This window comes from Lemur catta, chromosome 1, assembly GCF_020740605.2.
Source record: "Lemur catta isolate mLemCat1 chromosome 1, mLemCat1.pri, whole genome shotgun sequence".
Lineage (NCBI taxonomy): Eukaryota > Metazoa > Chordata > Mammalia > Primates > Lemuridae > Lemur > Lemur catta.
In genome coordinates this window covers 243292278-243315123 of record NC_059128.1, presented here as the reverse complement: position 1 = coordinate 243315123, position 22846 = coordinate 243292278, and the positions used below count along the sequence as shown (strand labels likewise).

Sequence of the window (22846 nt, the reverse complement as noted above, 5' to 3'; positions counted from 1 at the left end):
TACCATGCTCATGGATTGGAAGAATCAACATTGTTAAAATGACTATACTGCCCAAAGTTATCTACAGATTCAATGCAATCCCTATTAAATCACCAACATAATTTTTCACAGATATAGAAAGAATAATTCTACACTTTATGTGGAACCAGAGAAGACCCCATTTAGCAAAAGCAATTTTAAGCAACAAAAACAAAATGGAAGGTATTAATTTACCAGACTTCAAACTATACTACAAAGCTGTGATTATTAAAACTGCTTCGTATTGGCACAAGTGCAGGGACACAGACCAATGGAACAGAACAGAAAATCCAAATATAAAACCATCCTCATATAGCCATCTAATCTTTGACAAAACAGACAAAAACATACTCTGGGGAAAAGATTCCTTATTTAATAAATGGTGCTGGGAAAACAGGATAGGCACATGTAGAAGACTGAAACAGGACCCACAGATTTCACCTCTCACAAAAATCAAATCACAGTGGCTAATGGACTTAAATCTTAGGTGGGAAACTATTAGAATTCTAGAAGAAAATGTAGGAAAGACTCTTACAGACATTGGTCTAGGCAAAGAATTTAAGAAGAAAACCCCTAAGGCAATCACAGCAATAACAAAAATAAATGAATGGGATCTGATTAAATTAAAAAGCTTCTGCACAGCCAAAGAAACAGTCACGAAAATAAACAGACAGCCTACAGAATGGGAAAAAATGTTCGCATACTACATATCAGATAAAGGACTGATAACAAGAATCTATTTAGAACTCAGGAAAATCAGCAAGAAAAAATCAAACAACCCTATCAAAAAGTGGGCAAATGACATGAATAGAAATTTTTCAAAAGAAGATATAAGAATGGCTAACAAACATATGAAAAAATGCTCAACAACCCTAATCATCAGGCAAATGCAAATCAAAACCACAATGAGATATCACTTAACTCCAGTGAGAATGGCCTTTATCAAAAAGTCCCAGAACAATACATGTTAGCATGGATGCGGAGAGACAGGAACACTCATACACTGCTGGTGGGAATGCAAACTAGTGCAACCCCTGTGGAAAGCATTATGGAGATACCTTAAACAGATTCAAGTAGACCTACCATTCGATCCAGCAATCCCTTTATTGGGCATCTACCCAGAAGAACAAAAGTCATTCTATGACAAAGACACCTGTACCCGAATGTTTATAGCAGCTCAATTCACAATTGCAAAGATGTGGAAACAACCCAAGTGCCCATCAATCCACGAATGGATTAGTAAACTGTGGTATATGTATACCATGGAGTATTACTCAGCTATAAGAAATAACGATGATACGACATCTCTTTGGTCTCCTGGAGAGAATTGGAACCCGTTATATTAAGTGAAGTATCCAAAGAATGGAAAAACAAGCATCACATGTACTCACCAGATAATTGGTTTCCCTGATCATCACCTAAATGCACATCAGGGAAGGATACCAATTGGATATCTGACTCAGACAGGGGGTGGGAGGAGGGGATGGGTGTATTCCTACATGATAAGTGCATTGCGCACCGTCTGGGGAATGGTCATGCTTGAAGGTGCTGACCCGGGGAGGTAGGGGGTGGGGGAGGGGATGGAGGTATGACTACATGGTGAGTGCCAGGTGCCCTGTCTAGAGAATGGACATGCTCGAGGCTCTGACTCAGGGGCATGGGCGGGACATGGACAATGTATATAACCTGAACTTATGTACCCCCATGATGAGCTGAAATAAAAAAAAAATAACTATATATAATTACATTTAACAAGAAATACATATATATTATTTAATGAATACTTATATATAAATTATAATGAAATACATATATATTATTTAATGAATACTTATATATAAATTATAATATTCTATTTGCCATGTTCACCCAGTTTTCTGGCAACTGCTCATGTTGCATTAAAAACTATCTTATTAAAACACTGATAACATGATAGAAATATTCTCAGTTATTAAGAGTATTAAGAACTAAGGTGTATTCATTTCTTCATCTGGAGATTTAGAAGAATTTGTAGTTTCTCTGTACATACGTAAATGTATATAGATATTTTTCTCATCATTTTAGAACACTTTCTACTATTCAGGAAATTACTGACATAATAATTGTAGACTATGCTGAAAGAAATAACATAATTAGGAATTAGGAAAAAATTAACAACCACCAGTCAAAACTAAAACAATATTTCTCAGAGTCTTGTGAAGTAGCGAGGGTAGAATCTTAAATATTATGCATATTGGGTGTCTATCAGAACCTCTTTTCTCTAGACTCCTTTTATTTGTTTGCTTCTGTTAAAACAATGTTTCTAAAACTTCAGTGGGAACTGTAATCACTTGGAGAGCTTGTAAAAACTTAGATTGATAAGCTCTATCACTAGAGTTTTTGATTCAGCAATGTTGATGCTCTTGGTGTGAAAGCACACTTAGAGAACAATTGTTTTTAAATAATCATTTAAGCAAAATTTTTCTCATTCAGGTTGTTTAGAGATCAGTCAAAATGGAATTTCTACACATCCTATAATCATACCACTATACAATTATTCCAAAGGTTTCCATCCTCTGCTTTGTACTTTCGTCCTTGTTTCGGGCAGGTGGTTGCAGAACTCAACAGGGTACCTGTTTCAAAGGGTGAAATACTGTGGAGTTTTTTATTACTTTTTCATGAGAAGGAAGACTGATAGTAATGATTGCAAATCAAACTATATAGTCACATATCAGTAAGCTGAATGGATAGCACCTTTGTTCTTTAGAAAAAAAACTTGTTTAGATGAATCAACCTTTGAACCATTATTCTGTAAGATTTTCATATGGAAGTTATTTCAAGTGTTACAATGATGTGATGTTTGTATAATGTTAGAAGAAACCTTCTAAGTAAGATGTATTTGAGGGCAATAGCTAAATGTGGCATCAAGGAGTTTCCCTCTACTTTTGAAGAAAAATAAACAAATTCACTAAGTGTATAGCAAGCGTTTGTATTAGGGTTCTCCAGAAAAAGAGAATAGAAATGTGTGTGTGTGTGTGTGTGTGTGTGTGTGTGTGTGTGTCTGTGTGTGTCTGTGTGGATAGAGAGATTATCTATGTACATACAAATATATGTGTTGTGTGTGTATGTGTGTGTGTGTATATATATATATATATATATATATAGAGAGAGAGAGAGAGAGAGAGAGAGAGAATGAAAGAGAGAGAGAAGACCGCATGCAAGAGAGACAGAGAAATGGACAAAGATTTTGAAAGATACTAATTTATTATAAGGTATTTTCCCATGCAATTATGGAGGCTGAAAAATACCACATCTGGAATCTTCATGCTGGAGACCCAAGAAAGCAAAAATTTGAGAGTCATAAAGTTCATGGTATATGTTCCTAACTAAATAGGCTTTATAGCTAGGCCTGATAACTAGAAACACCAAAGGCAGAAGAACAACCATGTCCCAGCTCAATCAGTAAGGAAGAGAGAGGTGAATTCAACCTTCCTCTGCATTTTTTTCCATTCAGGCCCTCAATGCATTGGATGAAGCCCATCCACATTGGAGAGTACCATCTACTTTACTCAGTCCACCAATTCAAGTGTGATTTTCTTCTGGAAACAGGCTCAAGACATATCCAGAATGAATTTCTAACCAGTTATCTGTATGTCCCATGGCCAAGTCAAGGTGACACATAAAAATGTCCATCACAAGTCTCCCCATTGTCAACTTGGCACCCATATGAACCTTCTTAAACCATACTTAATGAACAAAAATAAAGACAAAGGAATCATATTACTGGCTAAATGATGCAATTATCTTGCATATAACTGTCAACTCATGAACATCTTCTTCAGAAGAGGAGGTTAAGTCTTTAGGCAATGTTCACTCTTCTATTTGACATCTGGCAACTGAAATACTATGATGTAATATTAACAGTATTTACAAACTATCTGTGACATAAAGTCAACACATATTACATGATGTGATACAGGAATATGAGAGAAAAGAAAACAAACATTTTCTATGTATATATGTGCATATATATGTATACACATACATTGGTTACAAAAGAGGAGGAAATATTTGTGACAATTATAGTCCTCATTTCAGGAACCGGTCATGTGTTCAAGGTTGGTATTTATGACCTTCTTCAACTACTCATTCTCTTTTCTTATACCAAGCACTTCAGTGGTGGTAGTTTCTTCCCTGGTGTGGTAACCCAAATATTTATTCCTGATGATTCTTGGTCAGTAATTGCCCCTCATAGATTGAGTTGTTGAAGTTTTCCATTGACCTTAACCAGAGGGCATGGTAACACTGAGAGATCTGATATGTATCTTCTATATTCCAGACATAGTCTTCTTTTCCTCCATTGTGCATTACTGGCCCAACTTCTCCTTATTAGTCAGGATCACCCCAATCAGCACAGTCATTGTTTTCTTTGCCGGTTCATTCAGAGGGATGAGAAGATCAAAATGGCCAGCTGGTAATCTTAACTTACAGTGTAATTGAATCATGGGGTGTATCCTGGAATAAACATTCCCCCTTTGGACCTAAACCTTTTAGGCCAACAGAGCATGAAAGTGCGGGAACAAGAAGCAAATTTTGCTAGTGGATCACTAGAGGTAGTGAGTGGTCTCAATCACAATTCGACCATGTCCATTTCTAAGCCTGTGAATCCTGCCTATGAGAGAAACAGCACTATATATTGGAAGCCATTTCAGATGACGTAGAGCCTTCTGGAGCATCTTCCTCTAGCCCTGCAAAGTACTGCCAAATAGTTGTTACTATAAATGAGTCTTAAATTCATTCCATCGTTTTATTATACTGGCTGTTTAAGGATAGAGGGAAATAAGGTAATATGGTAAGATCAGTGAATTCCATGAACATGATCCTTATTCTCCAATTTATTTGCTGTGAAGTAATTTCCTTGATCAGAAGGAAGGCTGTGTGGAGTACCGTAACAACTAATAAAAAATTCTGAAAGTCCATGGATATTAACTTTGACAGAAGCATTGTGCATAGGGAAGGCATTTCTGTACCCAGAGTATCTATTCCACCAGAAACAAAACACTACGATGACAAAAAGCAGTCTAGTGTGACCAACAGGCCACCTGGTTGAATGGTGACTAACTGAGGACTCAGTACTGGTTTTTTCTGCTGGTAGATTTGACACTTAGCAATGTCCCTAGATAGGTCAGCTTTGGTAAGTGGAAGTCCATTTTGCTGAGCCCATGCATAACCTCCATCTCTACCATCACAGTCACTGGAAGCCAACTGGTATCTACAGAATCATCATCCTATCCTCTTGATTACTAAAACACACCTCTGCTGAGATAATGTTTTGGTAAACATTCACATGAGCTACAAACATTGTCTTTGCTCATTCATGCTCTTATAACAGAAGAATACAGATTGTGTATTTTATAATAAAAAGCCCAGAAATTTACTTTTTTACAGTTCTAGAGTCTGGGAAGTCCAAGATCAAGGTACCATCAGATTTCATTATCAGGGGACTGCTGTTTGCATCTAAGAACGTCCCTTATTTCCTCTGGAGGGGAGGAAAGCTATGTGCCCATATGGTGGAAGGCAGAAGGACAAGTAAACCAAATGCTGTGTGAAGCTCTTTATAAGGGCCTTGGTCCCTCATGACCTAATCACCTCTTAAAGGGAATGCTTCTTAATAGCATCACATTGACTGTGTTTTGACACTTGAATCTTGGAGGGGACACAATCAATCCATGGCATTCTGCCCATAGCCCTCCCAATATTCATGTCCTTCCCTGATGGGAAATATATTGATTCCATCCCAATAGACCACAAAATTTTAACTCATTCCAGCGTCAACCCAAAGTCTAAAGTTTAGAGTCTTATCTAGATATCACATAAATCAGATATGGGTGAGACACAAAGATATGTTTCATTCTGAAGCAAATTGCTTTCTAGCTGTAAACCCATGAAATCAAACAAACCGCATGCTTTCAAAATACAATGGCAGGACAGGCACAGAACAGATATTTCTATTCCAAAAAGGAGAAAAAGGAAAGAAAACAGGGGTAACAGGTGTTAAGTAATTATAAAACCCAATAGGGCAAACAATATTAAGTCTTAAAACTTGGGTATAACCTTGACTCCATGTCTCATCTTTGAAACATAGTGGGTGGGCGTTGGGTCCGTAAGGTTCCAAGGAATGCCACCTTATGGCTTTTCTGAGTGTAGCCCATACTACATCTCTTATGGGCTAGAGTCTAGTGCCTGTAGGTCTCCCTAGGTAGCATGACATGCTGGGGACTATACAGGGCTATGATCTTGGGGGCAGTCCTACCTCCACAGATAGTTTGGGAATTGTTTTGGTGGGAGTTCTTTGGTCCAGAGTTTCTCTGAGGCATCCTTTGTAATCTAGGTGGGGCAAGCCATGCCTCCACAGTTCTTGCACTCTGCAAGCCTGCAGAATAAACACCACATGGACATTGCCAATGTTATTTCCTGTGCCTCTGGGCAAGTAGCTCAAGCAGCATCTGGGCCCACCTAACATCTAGGATGGCTGAGAAGTATTGTGCCAGAATTTAGGAAGCAGCAGCTAGAGGTACCATTGTGAAATCAGCGCCAAGATTTCACAAGTGCCCTGGGCCCCTACTTTGAAACCATTCTACCCTCAAGGCCCTGGCACTCTGGGCCCCTCCTGGATATGGCAGTATCAAAGATCTCTTTAATGTATTCTCAGTCATTCTGCTATAGTCTTGATGATAACACCCAAATTTCTTCTAACAAAATTAATTTCCTTAATAAAGGGTCACTTGGCCACACCATTGATTTTCTCTCCTAAATAAGCATTTTTATTCCATACATGGACAGGCTGAGAATTTTGCAAATCTTTATGTTCCTCTTCAATTTTAATTTTTAATTGCATCTTTAAATAGTTTCTCTCTAATTGCATTTGGTTGTAAGCAATTAAGAGAAGCCATGCAGAACCCTCAACACTTTACTGCCTAAAGGTTTCTTCTGCCAAATATTCTACTTCATTGCTTTTAAATTCTGCCTTTCACAAAGTCCTAGGATATGGAGACAATTTAGGCAAGTTTTTCCCACTTTATATTAAGGATGGCTTTTCCTTCAATTTCCAATAAAATATTTCTCATTTCCATCTAAGATATTTTTAGAATATTCTTTGTTATCCACATTTCTACAAACATTTTGTTCATGACCACTTATGCAATTTCTAAGAAAACTGATGTTTTCTGTGTTGCTCATCTCTTCTCCTGAGCCCTCACAGAATCACCCTTAATGCTTCATTTAGGATTTTTCCAGAATTTGTTGAAAAATTGTTCTAGCTTCTACCCATTACCCAGCTACAAAGCCACTTCCACATTTTAGTGATTTGTTATATCAGCACCCCACTATTTGGTACCAATTTCTGTCTTAGACTGCTTGTGCTGCTACAACAGAATGCCAGAGACTGTGCAATTTATAAAGAAAGGAAATTTATTTTCCTATAATTCTGGAGGCTGGGAAGTTCAAAATCAAGGCTATTTTGGTTGTCTGATGGGGGTCAAGTATATGCTTCCAAGATGATGTCTTGAACACTCCTCTTAGGGTGAGAAATACTGTGTCCTCACATGGCCAAAGCCAGCAGGGCAAGCAAACTGAATGCTGCGCAAAGCTTTGCTATAAGGGCTATAAGCCTAGTCAAATGGAAAGAAGCTTATTATGTAATGACCTCTAATTTCCCCATACTTGACAACATCAGACTGGCCATTCAGCTATAAAAACTGAATTTTGGAGGGGACGTATTAAAGCTATAGCAAATATCCACATGATTCTTGTCCAGTTAAAGTACTTTTTCCAAATTCTCTTGTCACCAATTTTCCAAGTTGCTGACCATCCAGCATACACACTGGCCATGAGCCATAACTTGGTATATACTCACATGTCTGTTAATTTCTACTTTGAAGAAAATTGAACAGTCAGGTGCATCATTTGGAATTCTTCCAGTCGGGAAGATTTCCCTTTACCACTGTCCTTCAGGGATGTCCTAGAGAGAAGCTGTAGTGCTGCAGTATTCCACTTTTCACCAGTGTCTGGATACAGTGCAGAGCCATCTGCATCTTGGCCCAAGTTTTCTATCCAATGTCAACTGATCACACTTAACTACCCATGAGACAATAGGTGAAGGCTGTCAGAGAGAAGGCAATGTAGCAGGATAAAGCACGATGAGCATTTGGGCCACATCTTTACATAATGTACTTGTGCTTTCAGGGCCTGCCAAGCCCAGATGGCATAAATATATCTTCCATTCAACGATGGAATGTTGTGCATGCACAAATATCTGGGTCAATCAGCCAGGAAAAACCAAGCTCATGATGGGCTCTTGAGGTCTCATGACAACTTGATGGAGTATTATGTAGTCTTCAGTGTCTAGTAAGTCCTAGAGCAGACTAAGAACTGTTTTTCAAAAGGAAAACAATTATTGGTAGAGGATGACAAGATAGTGCTCCCAAATTCTAGGTGCCTATGCTGTTATTGACCTATATATGTCTGCCAAGTGCTCCAAATTCATTTCTATCTGCTACTGCCATGTCAAACATCCATAGATCTACTGGATCATATGTTCCATGAGGCAGAGCAGTTTGTATGGCAGCCTACACCTATAGTAGAGCTTTCTTGAGTTCCGAACTCCACAAAAACTCAGGTGGCTTTTCAAGTCACTCAGTAAATTGGCCAGAATAATACACCCAAATGAGGTGATTTTGTCTCTGTAACACAAAGAGGTCTAGTAGGTGTTGGGCCACTTTCTTGTTTGTAGGAAGACTCACATGGAATAACTTATCTTTTAGCTTACAACTGGTTACTCAGCATGTTCCATACCACTGCACCCCTAAAAATTCCACAGAGAGAGAAGCCTCATGAACTTTTGCTGGATTTATTTCCCAACTTTTGGCACAGAATTTTCTTACCTATAAATCTAGGTAGTTACTACTTCTTGATCAGTACATTCAATCAGCATAATATCATAAGTTTAGTGGATGAAAGCAATGTCCTCTGGGAGAGATATGCAATCAAGTTCCCTCAGAAAATATTTGCAAATCAAAGAACTGGTAAAAAGACTTACATCCAGCACATGTAAAGAACTTTTTAACTCAATTACAAGGGACATTTATAATCCAATTATATTGAAAAACACTTCCCTAAAGAAGATATACATATGTGAACAAGCACAGAGAAAGATGTTGGACATAATTAGACATCAGAAAAATGCAAACTGAAACAATGAGAGTCCTATTAAAATGGGTAAAATTGAAAAAAGCTAGTCATACTAGATGTGGCAATGCAGACATTTTGTGCTCAAAGATAGACAACAAAATGAGTTAGGAGATAGTCACAGAAAATTTAAGAGGGCGTTCAATTTAATTTAATTTTATGTCATATTATTATCTGCCTCTGCATATCATCCTGTTTCATTCACCTTTCTGCAGAGTTTTCACAGTGACTCCTGTGTTATCTATGTTATATTTCTCCTACATCTTTATATTCTTCTAGCAAAATTCTGTGAAATCATGACAACTGATTCATGAGTCTATCAAAAAATATGTGCTTTTCTTTATAACCAATCTAATATCTATGACCCAGGTAGAGGTAATTTTTTTTGTCTTTAAGGATTCCTTTTACCGTTAAGAAAGTTAAATGTCACTATTCATATATGAAATATAAATTTATAATAATTAAATTATATATTATTTCTGAATGAATGTTCATTAACATGTTGCTCTAAAGGAAAATCTGAACATCTTACTACCATTTGAATTTTTATTAATCTTTCAATAGGTTTTCTGTATGTTGGGGTAAAGAACTAATCTCTGAACTACCCTCCAAGGCCCCTTGACATCCTACTCCTGCTGGCCTCCCTGACACACTTGGCTCATCCCTGCTTCTCTCCGTGCATACCAGCTACACTTTCCATTTATCATTTCTCCAGTGATCAAAGATCTCTGATAATGAAGGTCCCCCAATAATGAAGGCTCTGTTGGTGGTAAATGTCCACAGGCTGATATCACTTTGTAAGAAATGAAGACTCCTGAAACAAAATGTCCATTTTGACCAGATCTCCAGGAAATTCATAGGCATTACAGTTTGGGAAGCACAGACCTAGGCCACCTCCCAATGCGGTCCTGATCTTTGTTTTTCATTTCCTTCTTCTTCAGCCCTTGGCTTAGTAATATTTCCCAACAGATTTCAGCTTACAATGGGGGGACAAGGTATATGTCTCTATTTGAGCTGCTTTTTGCATAAGGAAAAACAACTGTACTAGGGGTTGGCTTCAAAAGAGAATCTAACACTTTTGCCATATTCAAATAGTGTTTTGACTACCTAAGACAAGATCATACTAATGAAAGCACTCAGAGAAACAAATTTTATATATATAGTGCAGTTTGCAGAAGCATTGAGAAGTGTCACTGGTTGTGGAAATAGTGGCATAAAGTGTGATTTCAATTGATAAAATTAAGAATTGTCTACAGTGAAATGATATTTATGATTCCAGAAGTCTGTAATACACTTTGAGACAACCTGAAATTCTCATACACATCCAAATACACAATGCCCTGTAGAACAGCTTCTTTTTTATTTATTTCAGCATATTATGTGGGAACAAAAGTTTTGGTTATGTATATTGCCCTTGCCCCCCTAGCCTCCCCGAGTCAGAGCTTCAAGTGTGTCCATCCCCTAGATAGTGTGCTTTGTACTCATTATGTTTGTCTACACCCATCCCCTCCCCCCCTCACATCTGCCCTACACCTGATTAATGTTATTCCTAAATGGGTTCATAGGTGATCATCAGTGAAACCAATTTGATGGTGAGTACATGTGGTGCTTATTGTTCCATTCTTGGAATACTTCACTTAGTAGAATGGGTTCCAGCTCTACCCAGGAAAACATAAGAGATGCTCTATCCCCATTATTTCTTATAGCTGAGTAGTACTCCATGGTATACATATACCACATTTTATTAATCCACTCATGTATTGATGGGGACTAGGGTTGTTTCGACATCTTTGCAATTGTGAATTCTGCTGCTATAAACATTTGGGTGCAGATATCTTTTTTATATAATGTATTTTGTTCTTTTGGGTAGATGCCCAATAATGGGATTGCTGGATCAAATGGTAGGTCTACTTGTATTTGTTTAAGGTATCTCCATATTGCTTTCCACAGAGGTTGCACTAGTTTGCAGTCATAGATGACATGTTTTATCTCTGTGGCATCAGTTGTGATTTCTCCTTTCACGTTACTGATGGAGGTTATTAGAGATTTTTCTTTTCTGTTCTTGTCTCGCCTAGCCAAAGGCATGTCAATTTTGCTTATCTTTTCAAAGACCCAACATTTGTTTTATTAATCTCCCATATGGTTTTTCTGTTGTTCATTTCCTTTAATTCTGATTTGATCTTATTAATTTCTCTCATTCTACTGGGTTTGGGGTCAGTCTGTTCTTCTTTTTCCAGCCCTTTGAGTTTATTCATTACACTGAAGAAAAGAATTTTTATTGAATAAATGGTGCTGGGAAAACTGGATAGGCACATGTAGAAGACTGAAACAGGACGCACAGCTTTCACCTTTCACAAAAATCAAATTGCAGTGGATAACAGACTTAAACCTTAGGTGTGAAACTATTAGAATTCTAGAAGAAAATGTAGGAAAGACACTTACAGACATTGGCCTAGGCAAAGAACTTATGAAGAACACCCCTAAGGCAATCACAGCAACAACAAAAATAAATAAATGGGACCTGATTAAATTAAAAAGCTTCTGCACAGCCAAAGAAACAATCACGAGAGTAAACAGACAACCTACAGAATGGGAAAAAAGTTTTGCATACTACACATCAGATAAACGACTGATAACAAGAATCTATTTAGAACTCAGGAAAATCAGTAAGACAAAATCAAACAACCCTATCAAAAAGTGGGCAAGGGACATGAATAGAAACTTTTCAAAAGAAGATATAAGAATGGCTAACAAACATATGAAAAAATGCTTAACATCTCTAATCATCAGGGAAATGCAAATCAAAACCACAATGAGATATCACTTAACTCCAGTGAGAATGGCCTTTATCAAAAAGTCCCAGAACAATACATGTTAACATGGATGCGGAGAGACAGTATCACTCATACACTGCTGGTGGGACTGCAAACTAGTGCAGCCCCTGTGGAAAGCAATATGGAGACACCTTAAACAGATTCAAGTAGACCTACCATTCGATCCAGCAATCCCATTATTGAGCATCTACCCAAAAGAACAAAAGACATTCTATGACAAAGATACCTGCACCCAAATGTTTATAGCAGCACAAGTCACAATTGCAAAGATGTGCAAACAACCCAAATGCCCATCAATTCATGAGTGGATTAGTAAAATGTGGTATATGTATACCATGGAATACTACTCAACTATAAGAAATAACAGTGATATAGAATCTCTTTTGTTCTCCTGGAGAGAGTTGGAACCCATTCTATTAAGTGAAGTATTCCAAGAATGGAAAAATAAGCACCACATGCACTCACCAGCAAATTGGTTTCCCTGATCATCACCTAAGTGCACATTTGGGAATAACACCAATTGGGTATCTGACAGAGGTGGGGACTGGGGGGAGGGGATGGGTGTATACCTACATGATGAGTGCAATGTGCACTCTCTGGGGAATGGACACACTTGAAGCTCTGACTCGGGGGGATGGGGGGGCATGGGCAATATATACAACCTGAACTTTTGTACCCCCATAATAAGCTGAAATTAAAAAAAAAGAAAAAAAACGTTTTTTGAATTGAATGGCAAAGGCGACACAAGATCCCAAAATCTATGGGATACAGAAAGGAAAGTGCTAAAGGGGAAGTTCATAGCCTTAAATTCTTACATCAAAAAGACAGAAAGATCACAAATTAACAAACTAATGTCACACCTCAAGGAACTAGAAAAAGACGAGTAAACCAAACACAGAGCCAGCAGAAAAAAAGAAATAGCAAAGTTCAAAGCCCAACTAAATGAAACGGAAATCGGAAAAACAATGCAAAGGATCAATGAAACAAAAAAGTTCGTTCTTTGAACAGAAAACCAAATCCAGAGACCACTAGCTAGAGTGGCCAACAATAGAAGAAAAAGGAGGAAAGATACCAGATCAAGGACCATGACCAGTTGAGGTGCTTACTAAGGGCAATCAGAATAAGGAATGGGTAATGGAAGAAGGTTATATATACCAGTTTTATCTACATGAACAGTGACAGGAATAAAGAATGTAATTCTCATGAGTATTTACACCTTGGTTTGTTATGGAGAAATTTGTGTTTGTGTGTGTGTGTGTGTGTGTGTGTGTGTATAGCAAAAATCTTTGTTTTCTTTCCTCTATTATTTCCTTACCATGTAACATATGCATATTGACTCCATACCATAGATAGTTTTTAAGTATTGTCAATTTTACATCATAATATTTCAGTTGTTGGGTATCAAAGAAAAGAGTAAATATCAACAAAGTACTTTAGCTTCATTTCTGGGGAAGATGTTCTTGAGTTACCTGTTGAATGCAGGATAGTTGTATCATGTTAACTGAACTTGTGAGTTGGTTATTATTTGATTTGGAGATTTAGTTTAAGAAGATTCTTATGGGTGCCAAGTTGACAATTGGTAGACATCAGATGTGTCCTTTTATATGTCAACTTGACAGGGCCAGAGATGTTCAGATATCTGGTTAAACATTATTTCTGGTTATGTCTGTGCAGGTATTTCTGAAAGATATTAGCACTGGAACTGGTGAAATGAGTAAAGCAATTGGCCCTTTCCAGTGTGAGAGGGATCATCCAATCCATTTAGAGTTTGAATGGAACAGAGGTTGGTTAAATTTGCTCTGTGGCTGGCTGTTTGAAGTGGGACATTGATCTTCTCCTGTGCTCAGCACTCCTGGTTCTCAGGCCTTCAGACTTGGAGTAGAATATATAACAGAAACATATTTTAAGTATTTCCTAATACCTCTTAAAATGACAAAAATGACACACAAAAGTATATCTATAAAAGAGATTAGAATGTGATCACATCAACTGAGTAGATATTTTGATAAATTTCAGGAAGACATAAAATAGTAGAGATTGTACTGCAGGACAAACCAGAGAGGAGGAATCTATAGACTAGATATGCATGAAAGAAGAATGCAGAAGTCTGAACTTCTGAGAGGACCTGTTTCATACTCTCCCAACGGAAAGTATTACTTTGACAGTTTACACACTCAGCCACATACTCATAGCCTAATGTCTACCTTCTCATTAAAAGAAAAGGCCAATTAGGAAAACAGACTTTTAAAATGGCAGGAGAGATACCAGATGCTTACATAACCCATCTATCTAGTCTTTAGATCATAACATTGAACAAATGAGCAAAAATCTAGATAACTGGAAACCAATAGTAGAATGGAAATATTATAGCAATAATAAACAACAAACTATGGACATGTGCAATAATATGAATTCTTAAGGAGAAGGAGGAACAGCAGTGGGACTCTGTTCCATTCACATCATTTTCTGGGGCTTGGGAGGTATCTCTTAAGGAAACAGATGACCTTGTCTAGTCAGGTTAACTGGACCTCCACAAACACAGAATAAATAATATTTGTATTAAATATTTACATATTTTATATCCTTTAAACCAAGCATCTAAATGAATAGTTTCTCCTTGATACTTTCTAATACTCTATCGCAGAAGATAATCTTATTAAGAAGAACAAAAGTAATCTATTTAGGTGTAGAATATTTTTAAATTATCATGAAAGATAGAAGGTGAGTTGACATGCAGTAGCCATCCCAGGCCAGGTAATCTCCTTGAGCTCATATCAAGATTAAGAAAGAATCATGTAACCTCACTGCATTCTATGGATTTGTGTTGTCAATTTCATTTAAATTTAAAAAATATTTCACAAATACTTATTTAGGGCCTTTTATGTGTAGGCCACTGTCTACACACTTCAAAAGACAGAAAGATTAGTAAGACTTTAAATTGTAATCTAGAAGATCCTTTGGGCCAAAAATAAGTATTATGCAAGGCCAATTTTGGCATAAGAAGAATAAATAAACTGCTGCATATTTCAAATAAGTTACTGCAATCAGGAAATGCATCATGGAAGCAGGAACATTTGACATCTTGAAGAAAGAATGCTGTCTCATTTGTAAATGAGAATGGGTGCAAGACAGGGCAGGGAGATTTTCCTGTAGAGGGACCTGTATGAGTAAAAGCATGTATCTGAGAGACTAAGCTGTGTTCAGAAGTCTCTGAGTAAATGATTTTGGCTATAACACAGGTTCCATTAGCACAATTGTAGAAGAGGTGACTCCAGAGCTTAAACCAAGGTTTCATTGCAAAGGAAATCAAACGGCAGGGTGAACAAATGCAGGATGACAAAGATATATATATAGTCAGCCCTCGTATCTGTAGGGTTCTGCATTTGTGAACTCAACCAATTATGGATTAAAAATATTTAATAAAAAAACTGCCTCTGTGTTGAATAGATACACACTTTTTATGGTCATTATTCCATAAACAATACAGTATAACAACTATTTACATAACATTTACATTGTATTAGGTATTATAACTAATCTAGGTGTGATTTGAAGTATACGAGAGGATGTACATAGGTTAAATGCAAATACTATGCCATTTAATAGCAGGGACTTGAGCATCTATGAGTTTTGGTATCCAAGGGAGGTCCTGAAACCAATCCCCTGGGGATATTGGAGGATGAATGACATATATACACACATATACATATACACACACATTCATTTATATTTAGATATTTATATGTATATCATAAAATCTATACATATACATGAACAAACAACCATATGCATAGGTATATATAGTCATGAGTTGCTTAACTATGGGGATATATTCTGAGAAATGTGTCATTAGGTGATTTTCTCATTGTGTGACCATTGTAAAGTGTGCTTACACAAACCTAGATGGTATATCCTCAAACACAGGCTATATGATATAATCTATTGCTCCTAGGCTAAAAACGTGTGCAGCATATTACTGTCCTGAATACCATAGGCAATTGAAACACAATGGTAAGTATCTGCATATCTAAACATACCTAAAAAAGAAAAGGTAGAGTAAAAATATATTATATAAAAGATAAAAATGGTATACCTCTATAAGGCACTTATGATGAATGAAACTTGTAGGACTGGAAGTTGCTCTGGGTGAGTCAGTGAGTGAGTGGTGAGTGCATGTCAAGGACTAGGACATTTCTGTGCACTACCGTGGACTTTATAAATCCTGTGCACTTAGGATATACCAAATTTATAAAAACTTTTTCTTTCTTCAATACTAAGTTAAACTTAGCTTACTGTAACTTTTTCACTTCATAAACTTTTAATTTTTTTAAACCTTTGACTCTTTTGTAATAACTAGCTTAAATTACAAACACATTGTAGAGCTGCAAAAAATATTTCTTTATATTCTATAGGCTTTTTTCTATTTTTAAATTTTTACTTTTTTAAGATGTTTTTGTTAATAAGACACACACATTAGCCTAGGCCTACACAGAGTTAGGATCATGACTATAATTGTCTTTCACTTCTTCCTTTAAATATCACTGATTTCTTTATCTTACTAGTTTCTTTTTTTTTTTAATTTTGGGAAGATTGAGTTCATTTTTTTCCTTTTCTTCAGATCAAGAACACACATGGAGTTTTCATTTCCTATAATAAAGATGCCTTCTTCTGGAATACTTCCTGAAGGCCATGCCTAAGGCTATTTTACAGTTAAGGATTTTTATAAGTAGAAGTACAGTCTAAAATAAGAATATAAATTATTGTATAGTAATAACATAGTCATTTATTTTTATTATCAATTATCATGTGCCCTATATAATTGTTTGTGCTATACATTTATATGACTGGCAATGCGGTATGTTTGTATACAGCAGCATCAACACAAACACATGAGTAATATGCTGTGCTGTGACATTGCAACAGCTACGAGGTCACTAGGTGATAGGAATATTTCAACTCCATTATAATCTTATGTGACCACCATCTCATATATGGTCAAATGTTGACCAAAACAACATTATGCAGTGCATGACTATATTCAGATCTAGGTACATGTACCTTATATGTATATAATCTGGTAGCAATGACAATCAATGAAAAGCTATCGAGGAGGGATATGATTTAATCAGAGTCCTGTTTATGAAGAGTCATCTGGCAGCAGTGTTTGGAAGGTAAGAGTGTGACAGTTAGATGAAGAAGATAAGTGACTTGTGTTTTGCAAAACACATAGATGAGTAGGTTTTAGGATGAGGGGCTCAGTGGTATTAGGAGAAATTTATGTAATTTCAAGTGTTGACAGAGGAAAGACAGGGGTGACTTGAAGATGGATCTCTTGCTATAATGAAAGAGAATCAAGTTTGAGCAAAGCTAACAATCGAAGGCATTTTAGGAACAAAACATCCAAAGTCTTGCTCATTTTCATGTCTTTTCCAGCACTTACTATGCGTTATGTGATAATAATAAATCTATACTTTGTAATATGAACTTAAAGTCCCTCATTATCAAATACACATTTCAACAACATCTAAATATCACTGATTTATTTACCTTACTAGTTTCTTTTTTTAAAAAATTCTGGGAAGATTGAGACTATTTTCTTCCTATCCTGTAATTTCTCTCCTTTCTCTACACCCACCCCAACTTAATTGTTTAATCTAATCTGTTATCTTCTGGATTAGTAAAGCTTTTCAGATTGCCAAGGAACATGCAAACATAGCTAGAAAGGTAGAAGGCATCGTAGACAAGGAGAGATAACTGGCCTTTCCTTATTCACAGAAGTACAATGAACTAGGAGTGTCCTCTCATAGTTTATTCCTGCCTCCACTGCTTTAATTTCCTTCTCACTTATTTCTCATTCCAATTTCTATTTATTTCTCTGTATGATATGTGAATTGAATCTCTATGATAAGAGAAATTAACTATTTCCCAGTAAAGCAGAAAAAAGACGTTTTGATGGCTAGCTGAGTTCGTGAAATTTGCTCATGTTCAACCAAACACAACCCTGCCCTCTGTATGGAGTAAATGTGATATGAATCTCTAGCCTACAAATCTGTGAAAGGGATGGGGAACCTGCAGCCTTGGGGCCACATGAGCCTCTGAATCCTTGAGTGCAGCCGTTAGACTGAATCCAAATTTTACAGAACAAGTCATTTCAATAAAAGGGGATCTGGAGGGACACGTGTAGCCTTGAGGCTACAGGCTTCCCACCCCTCTAAGGTTTTTATTTGTTTTCTGCTGCAATTATTCCAGTATGCCATCAACACTTGACTGAATGTCCTTATATACTTTTGAATAACATATACAAATATTTTAAGGAGTTTATTAGGTACTAACACCTCAAGTCATTAAATAGTTAGGACAATTGTGATTGCAAAAATCTTTCCTGCACCAATACATACCCACATCTAACGTGTATGATTTTGTGAGCTCCAATAAAAGGAGAATACATGCTAGTATGAGACCTAAACATTTAACTTTAATGTTTTTTTCAGTGAATCTATGACTTGCTTATTTCTCAGACTGTATATAATTGGATTTAACAAGGGAATTATGACAGTGTAAAACAGAGACTCCATCATATCTTGATCACCTGCTTGTGGAGATGCAGGGTGCACATACATGAAGAGAAGAGGGCCATAGTATAAAGACACAGATAAGAGATGAGCTCCACAGGTGGAGAAGGCTTTCCTTAAGCCTCTGACAGACTTCTTTTTTAAGATTGTAAAGAGAACAAATGTATAAGAGATAAGAACGGTCACAATGGTGAATACCTGTATTGAACCAGACAAAATAAAAAGCATTAGGAAATTAATAGAAGGATCAGTGCAGGAAATTTTTAGCAATGGTATAATATCACAGTAAAAGTGATGTATTATGTTAGAATTATGGAAGGTTAATCCGAATAAAAACACTTCATGAATTAAGGCATGAAAAAAGCCACCTACAAAGGACAACACTAATAGCCGGATGCATAGTGCATTGGTCATAATCACTGGATAGAGTAAAGGTTTGCATATGGCTACATAGCGATCATACGCCATTGCTGCCAAGAGAAAACATTCTGTGGTTGCACTGATTCCAAAGGAAAAAAATTGTACCATGCATTCAGAGAGAGACATCATCTGACTCTTGGCAAAGTAGTTGACCAGCATATTGGGGGTCACTGTGGATGATAACCAAGCATCCACAAAGGCTAAACTCCCAAGAAATAAGTACATGGGGATGTGAAGGTGAGGGTCATTCCAGATGAGAGTCATCAAACCAAGGTTCCCCATGATGGTGATGAAATATATCACCAGAAACGCCAGGAACAGGGTGATTTTCCACTCTGATTGATATGTAAGTCCTGTGAGAATGAATTCTGTCAACAATGTCGCATTTTCCTTCTCACTACACATCCCTGAAATGAAATAAATGTGAAAAGAACATTTACTAAGGATTTATAAAGGGAATACCGACGGAGGGGAGTTGAAATAAAATCACCTGCTTATCAGAAATCTCTCTTTCATTTATTTATTATACTAGAATAGAGTATTTCAAGAGTAATTGAAGGAATTGAAAAATGCGATTGTTTCAGCCCATAGAATGTGCATAAAAAAACAGACTTAGACAAAATGTAGAGGCATCCTAAGCACATGTTAAATTTCTCTGGTCACTATTGAGTGTGGTAGCAAAATCCTGAGTCTGGAGCATGGATGTAGTGTCAACATAAAAGATCTCAGTAAGGTCAAGAGTATATAATGAGTTCTAACACTTTTGAAGAATCTTGAACTTTATTGTTCAAGCAATAGACATGAACGAAAACTTTTATGACAGAGAATGGCATTTAAGATTTCTTTTAAATGGAAGAATTGGTCCTGTAGAAAATCAGCTGCAGAACAGCAGATACTGGAGCCAAAGATACTAGTCAGGAAGCAGTTTCTATTTTCCAGGGATCCCAAACCAGAGACACATCAGAATTGTCTGAGGAGCTTTCTTGCCAAAATATATAATATGAGGGATCAGTGTAGAAATAGATTTGGTGGTTCAAAACTAAAGTATGGGAATATGCATTTTTAAAATGCTATTGAGGTGTTTCAAATGATGTGAAGTACCTAGTCATGTGTGATAAAATGTTGGGACTGATTAGGACAAAGGATAAATCGAAAATAATTCAGAATGTAGAGTTAGCAGGACTGCATGACATATTAGATGTGAAGAGGATGGTCAGCTAAAGGAAGAGCCACTTGGTGATTCAAAATGATGTTCATAACCCAGATGCATTGGCAGATGGGTGGAATGAGCATCCTCTGACCATCCAAGTGAGAAGTAAGTAGGAGTAGGACTCTATTAGAGCTTCATAATAATGAAATGATGACATAGGAGTCATTCATATAGTTGAAGACATAGTTACAGATGCCATATGCATTGGAGAAGTGAGCCAAAAGTAAAAGAGGAACAGAGAGAAAAAAAGTCATATTAACCAGGTTATAAAGTGGATATATGCCATTTATTTGATAGCCAAACCCTAGTCCCCTTTTCTACCACGTGACTCTTAGTGGCCACAGAGACTACTACCCACTCTAGAGCTTTTCCATCCATCTTGCACCTAGAGTGAGGAGACTTGATCTAGGTTTGGCCAGTCAAATCCACCACCATAGAATTGGAATTTGGAGAGTGGGAAACAATGGAACGAGGGCAAGAATTTTGGATGCAAATGCAGCCAAAGCAGCAATATGACTCAGGTGGGGCAAGGGCAATATATGTAACCTAAACATTTGCACATGCATATTATGCTGAAATTTAAAAAAAAAAAAAAAAGACTCCAGATGATACATCCCACACACAGCAACAAAGTTGATAGTGTGAACTGTGGCACTGGAAAGTTCAACAGCAGTAAGAGTAGCTTTCATTGAGCTATTGATTTTGTCTGCCTTCCTTCCTTCTCTTCTTGCCCATTTTTACAGTGGATTCCTCTTACTTACCTAGTGTTTCTGTATTAGAGCCATTATCCATTGAATAAATTCACTTCCTATGGCAACCAAGAGTCCTGGCTGAAACAAAAGAGACACAAGGGAGAGACCAGATAAAGATACTGAGCAGAACGATTACAGAAGCAGCAGGAGAACTGGGAAGCTGAGTGTTATGGATACAAAGAGAAGAACAATACTCAAAGAGGACAAAGTGAAGTATCAGCCCAAATGCCAAAATAAATGCTCCAGTTGGACATGTGAACAGAGATCACTGAGTGTGAAAATAAGAGTTTTTTTTAGTGGCTTTAGTGAAAGCAGTTTCCATTTGTGATAAAATAAAGGTCAGAGAAGAACAAGAAATGAATGGGAAACAGGAGGCACAACAGTGAGGGGTGTGAAGTAGAACAATCTAGGTAATATGGAGGAAAGTTAGCATTTGTCTTCTACTCATAGACAAATATAAAACATTTTTTTCTGTAAGACTTCTCCATATTTAATAAAAGGTTTCAAAAGTAAGGAGATGAAAGCAAGGCAGGGAGAGGAGAAAGGGGACAGGAGAACTGGAAAGGAAAATCTGGGTGGTGAAAAGAAAACAAAACAAAACAAAAAAACAGAAATAGGCAGAGAACAAAAAGGACACGTGGATAACTATAGGAAAAACAAGCCAGAGAAGAGAGAGAGAGGAAGTATCAGAGAAAGGCTGCAGAAGAATGAAACAAAAAGGCTCAGAAGCTTGGGGGTAAATATAAGTCTTATCTGTGGAGCTCATTAAAAGATGCAAATTCTGGGGATATTTTCTTTACTTTTACTCAAAATTACATTTTAGTTTCCTGTGAAATTTGCATAGGAAAATGAGGTCTGATTTGGAAATTTATTTAAAAATTTTGTGTTGTTCATAACTATACTAGCACTGTCTGAAAGTTCTTTTCATATGTAAGATTTACTTTATCTTCTTTATTATAGTTAATAGAAGTGACTTACTCAAGGAACTCTTCTGGCTTTACTTGACAGCAAATTCTTATCCAGCAATTTTCCTTTTTTGGCAGAATAATATTGAACCGCGAATTCAACCTAAACCAGCCTATATAAATGGCCAACACTAATAATTCCAGATGTATTGAATTGGGAATGGACTTTCTTTCATGCAATCTCCAATAAGAAATAATTGAAATAATTGACAATGTCAAATTCTGTTTGGGTATGGGTATCTTTTAAATATATATTAAATTATTTTCAGAAGTTAGTGAAAGGATAGATGAGCTAAGTATTTAAGCGATGCCTTAAAAGTTTTAATAAGAATACATGTTTAATTAAATAGACTGGGTCTTTTTATTAGAACCAACAAAAACACATATAACAATCATTGTAATTGAATCTTTAAACTCAGTTTTAAGTTAGTGTTCTGGCTCACCAAAACTTAGCTCATCAGGTCATTAACAAGGTAATAAAATTACCCTGGATAATAAAATTAATAGGGTAATAAATTAACATAGTAATAAAACATTGTTAAAGGGAAAAATTAGTCTTACAGCTAATTAGCTTATCCAGACTTTAATTGTAAAAATAAAGAATACAGATAATTCACCAGTAGTTTTCATTTCCACTTGTCTGTTTTGACTTCTTATAAACCCAATCTTAAATAAAAGTTTTAACTTTGTATATAAAGAATAATAAATATTATAGAAATCATTTTTCTCTTACTCATACCTTGACGGAAATTGTGGAAATCCTTTAACAGTGTTAGGCTTTCTAAAGTAGAAATAAATACAATTATATCACAAAAATGACAAAAACATAGGTAGCAATTCTTGGCACACT

General features: G+C 36.5%; 1 protein-coding gene across 1 annotated transcript; it reads right to left on the bottom strand.

Moving 5' to 3' along the window:
• Positions 1-18538: 18538 nt before the first annotated feature.
• On the bottom strand, positions 18539-19459 carry LOC123642361 (olfactory receptor 5H8-like). The gene has a single exon (XM_045557385.1). It carries the CDS (start codon positions 19349-19351, stop codon positions 18539-18541), a length of 813 nt encoding a protein of 270 aa, XP_045413341.1. The 5' UTR covers positions 19352-19459.
• Between the last annotated feature and the right edge of the window lie 3387 nt (positions 19460-22846).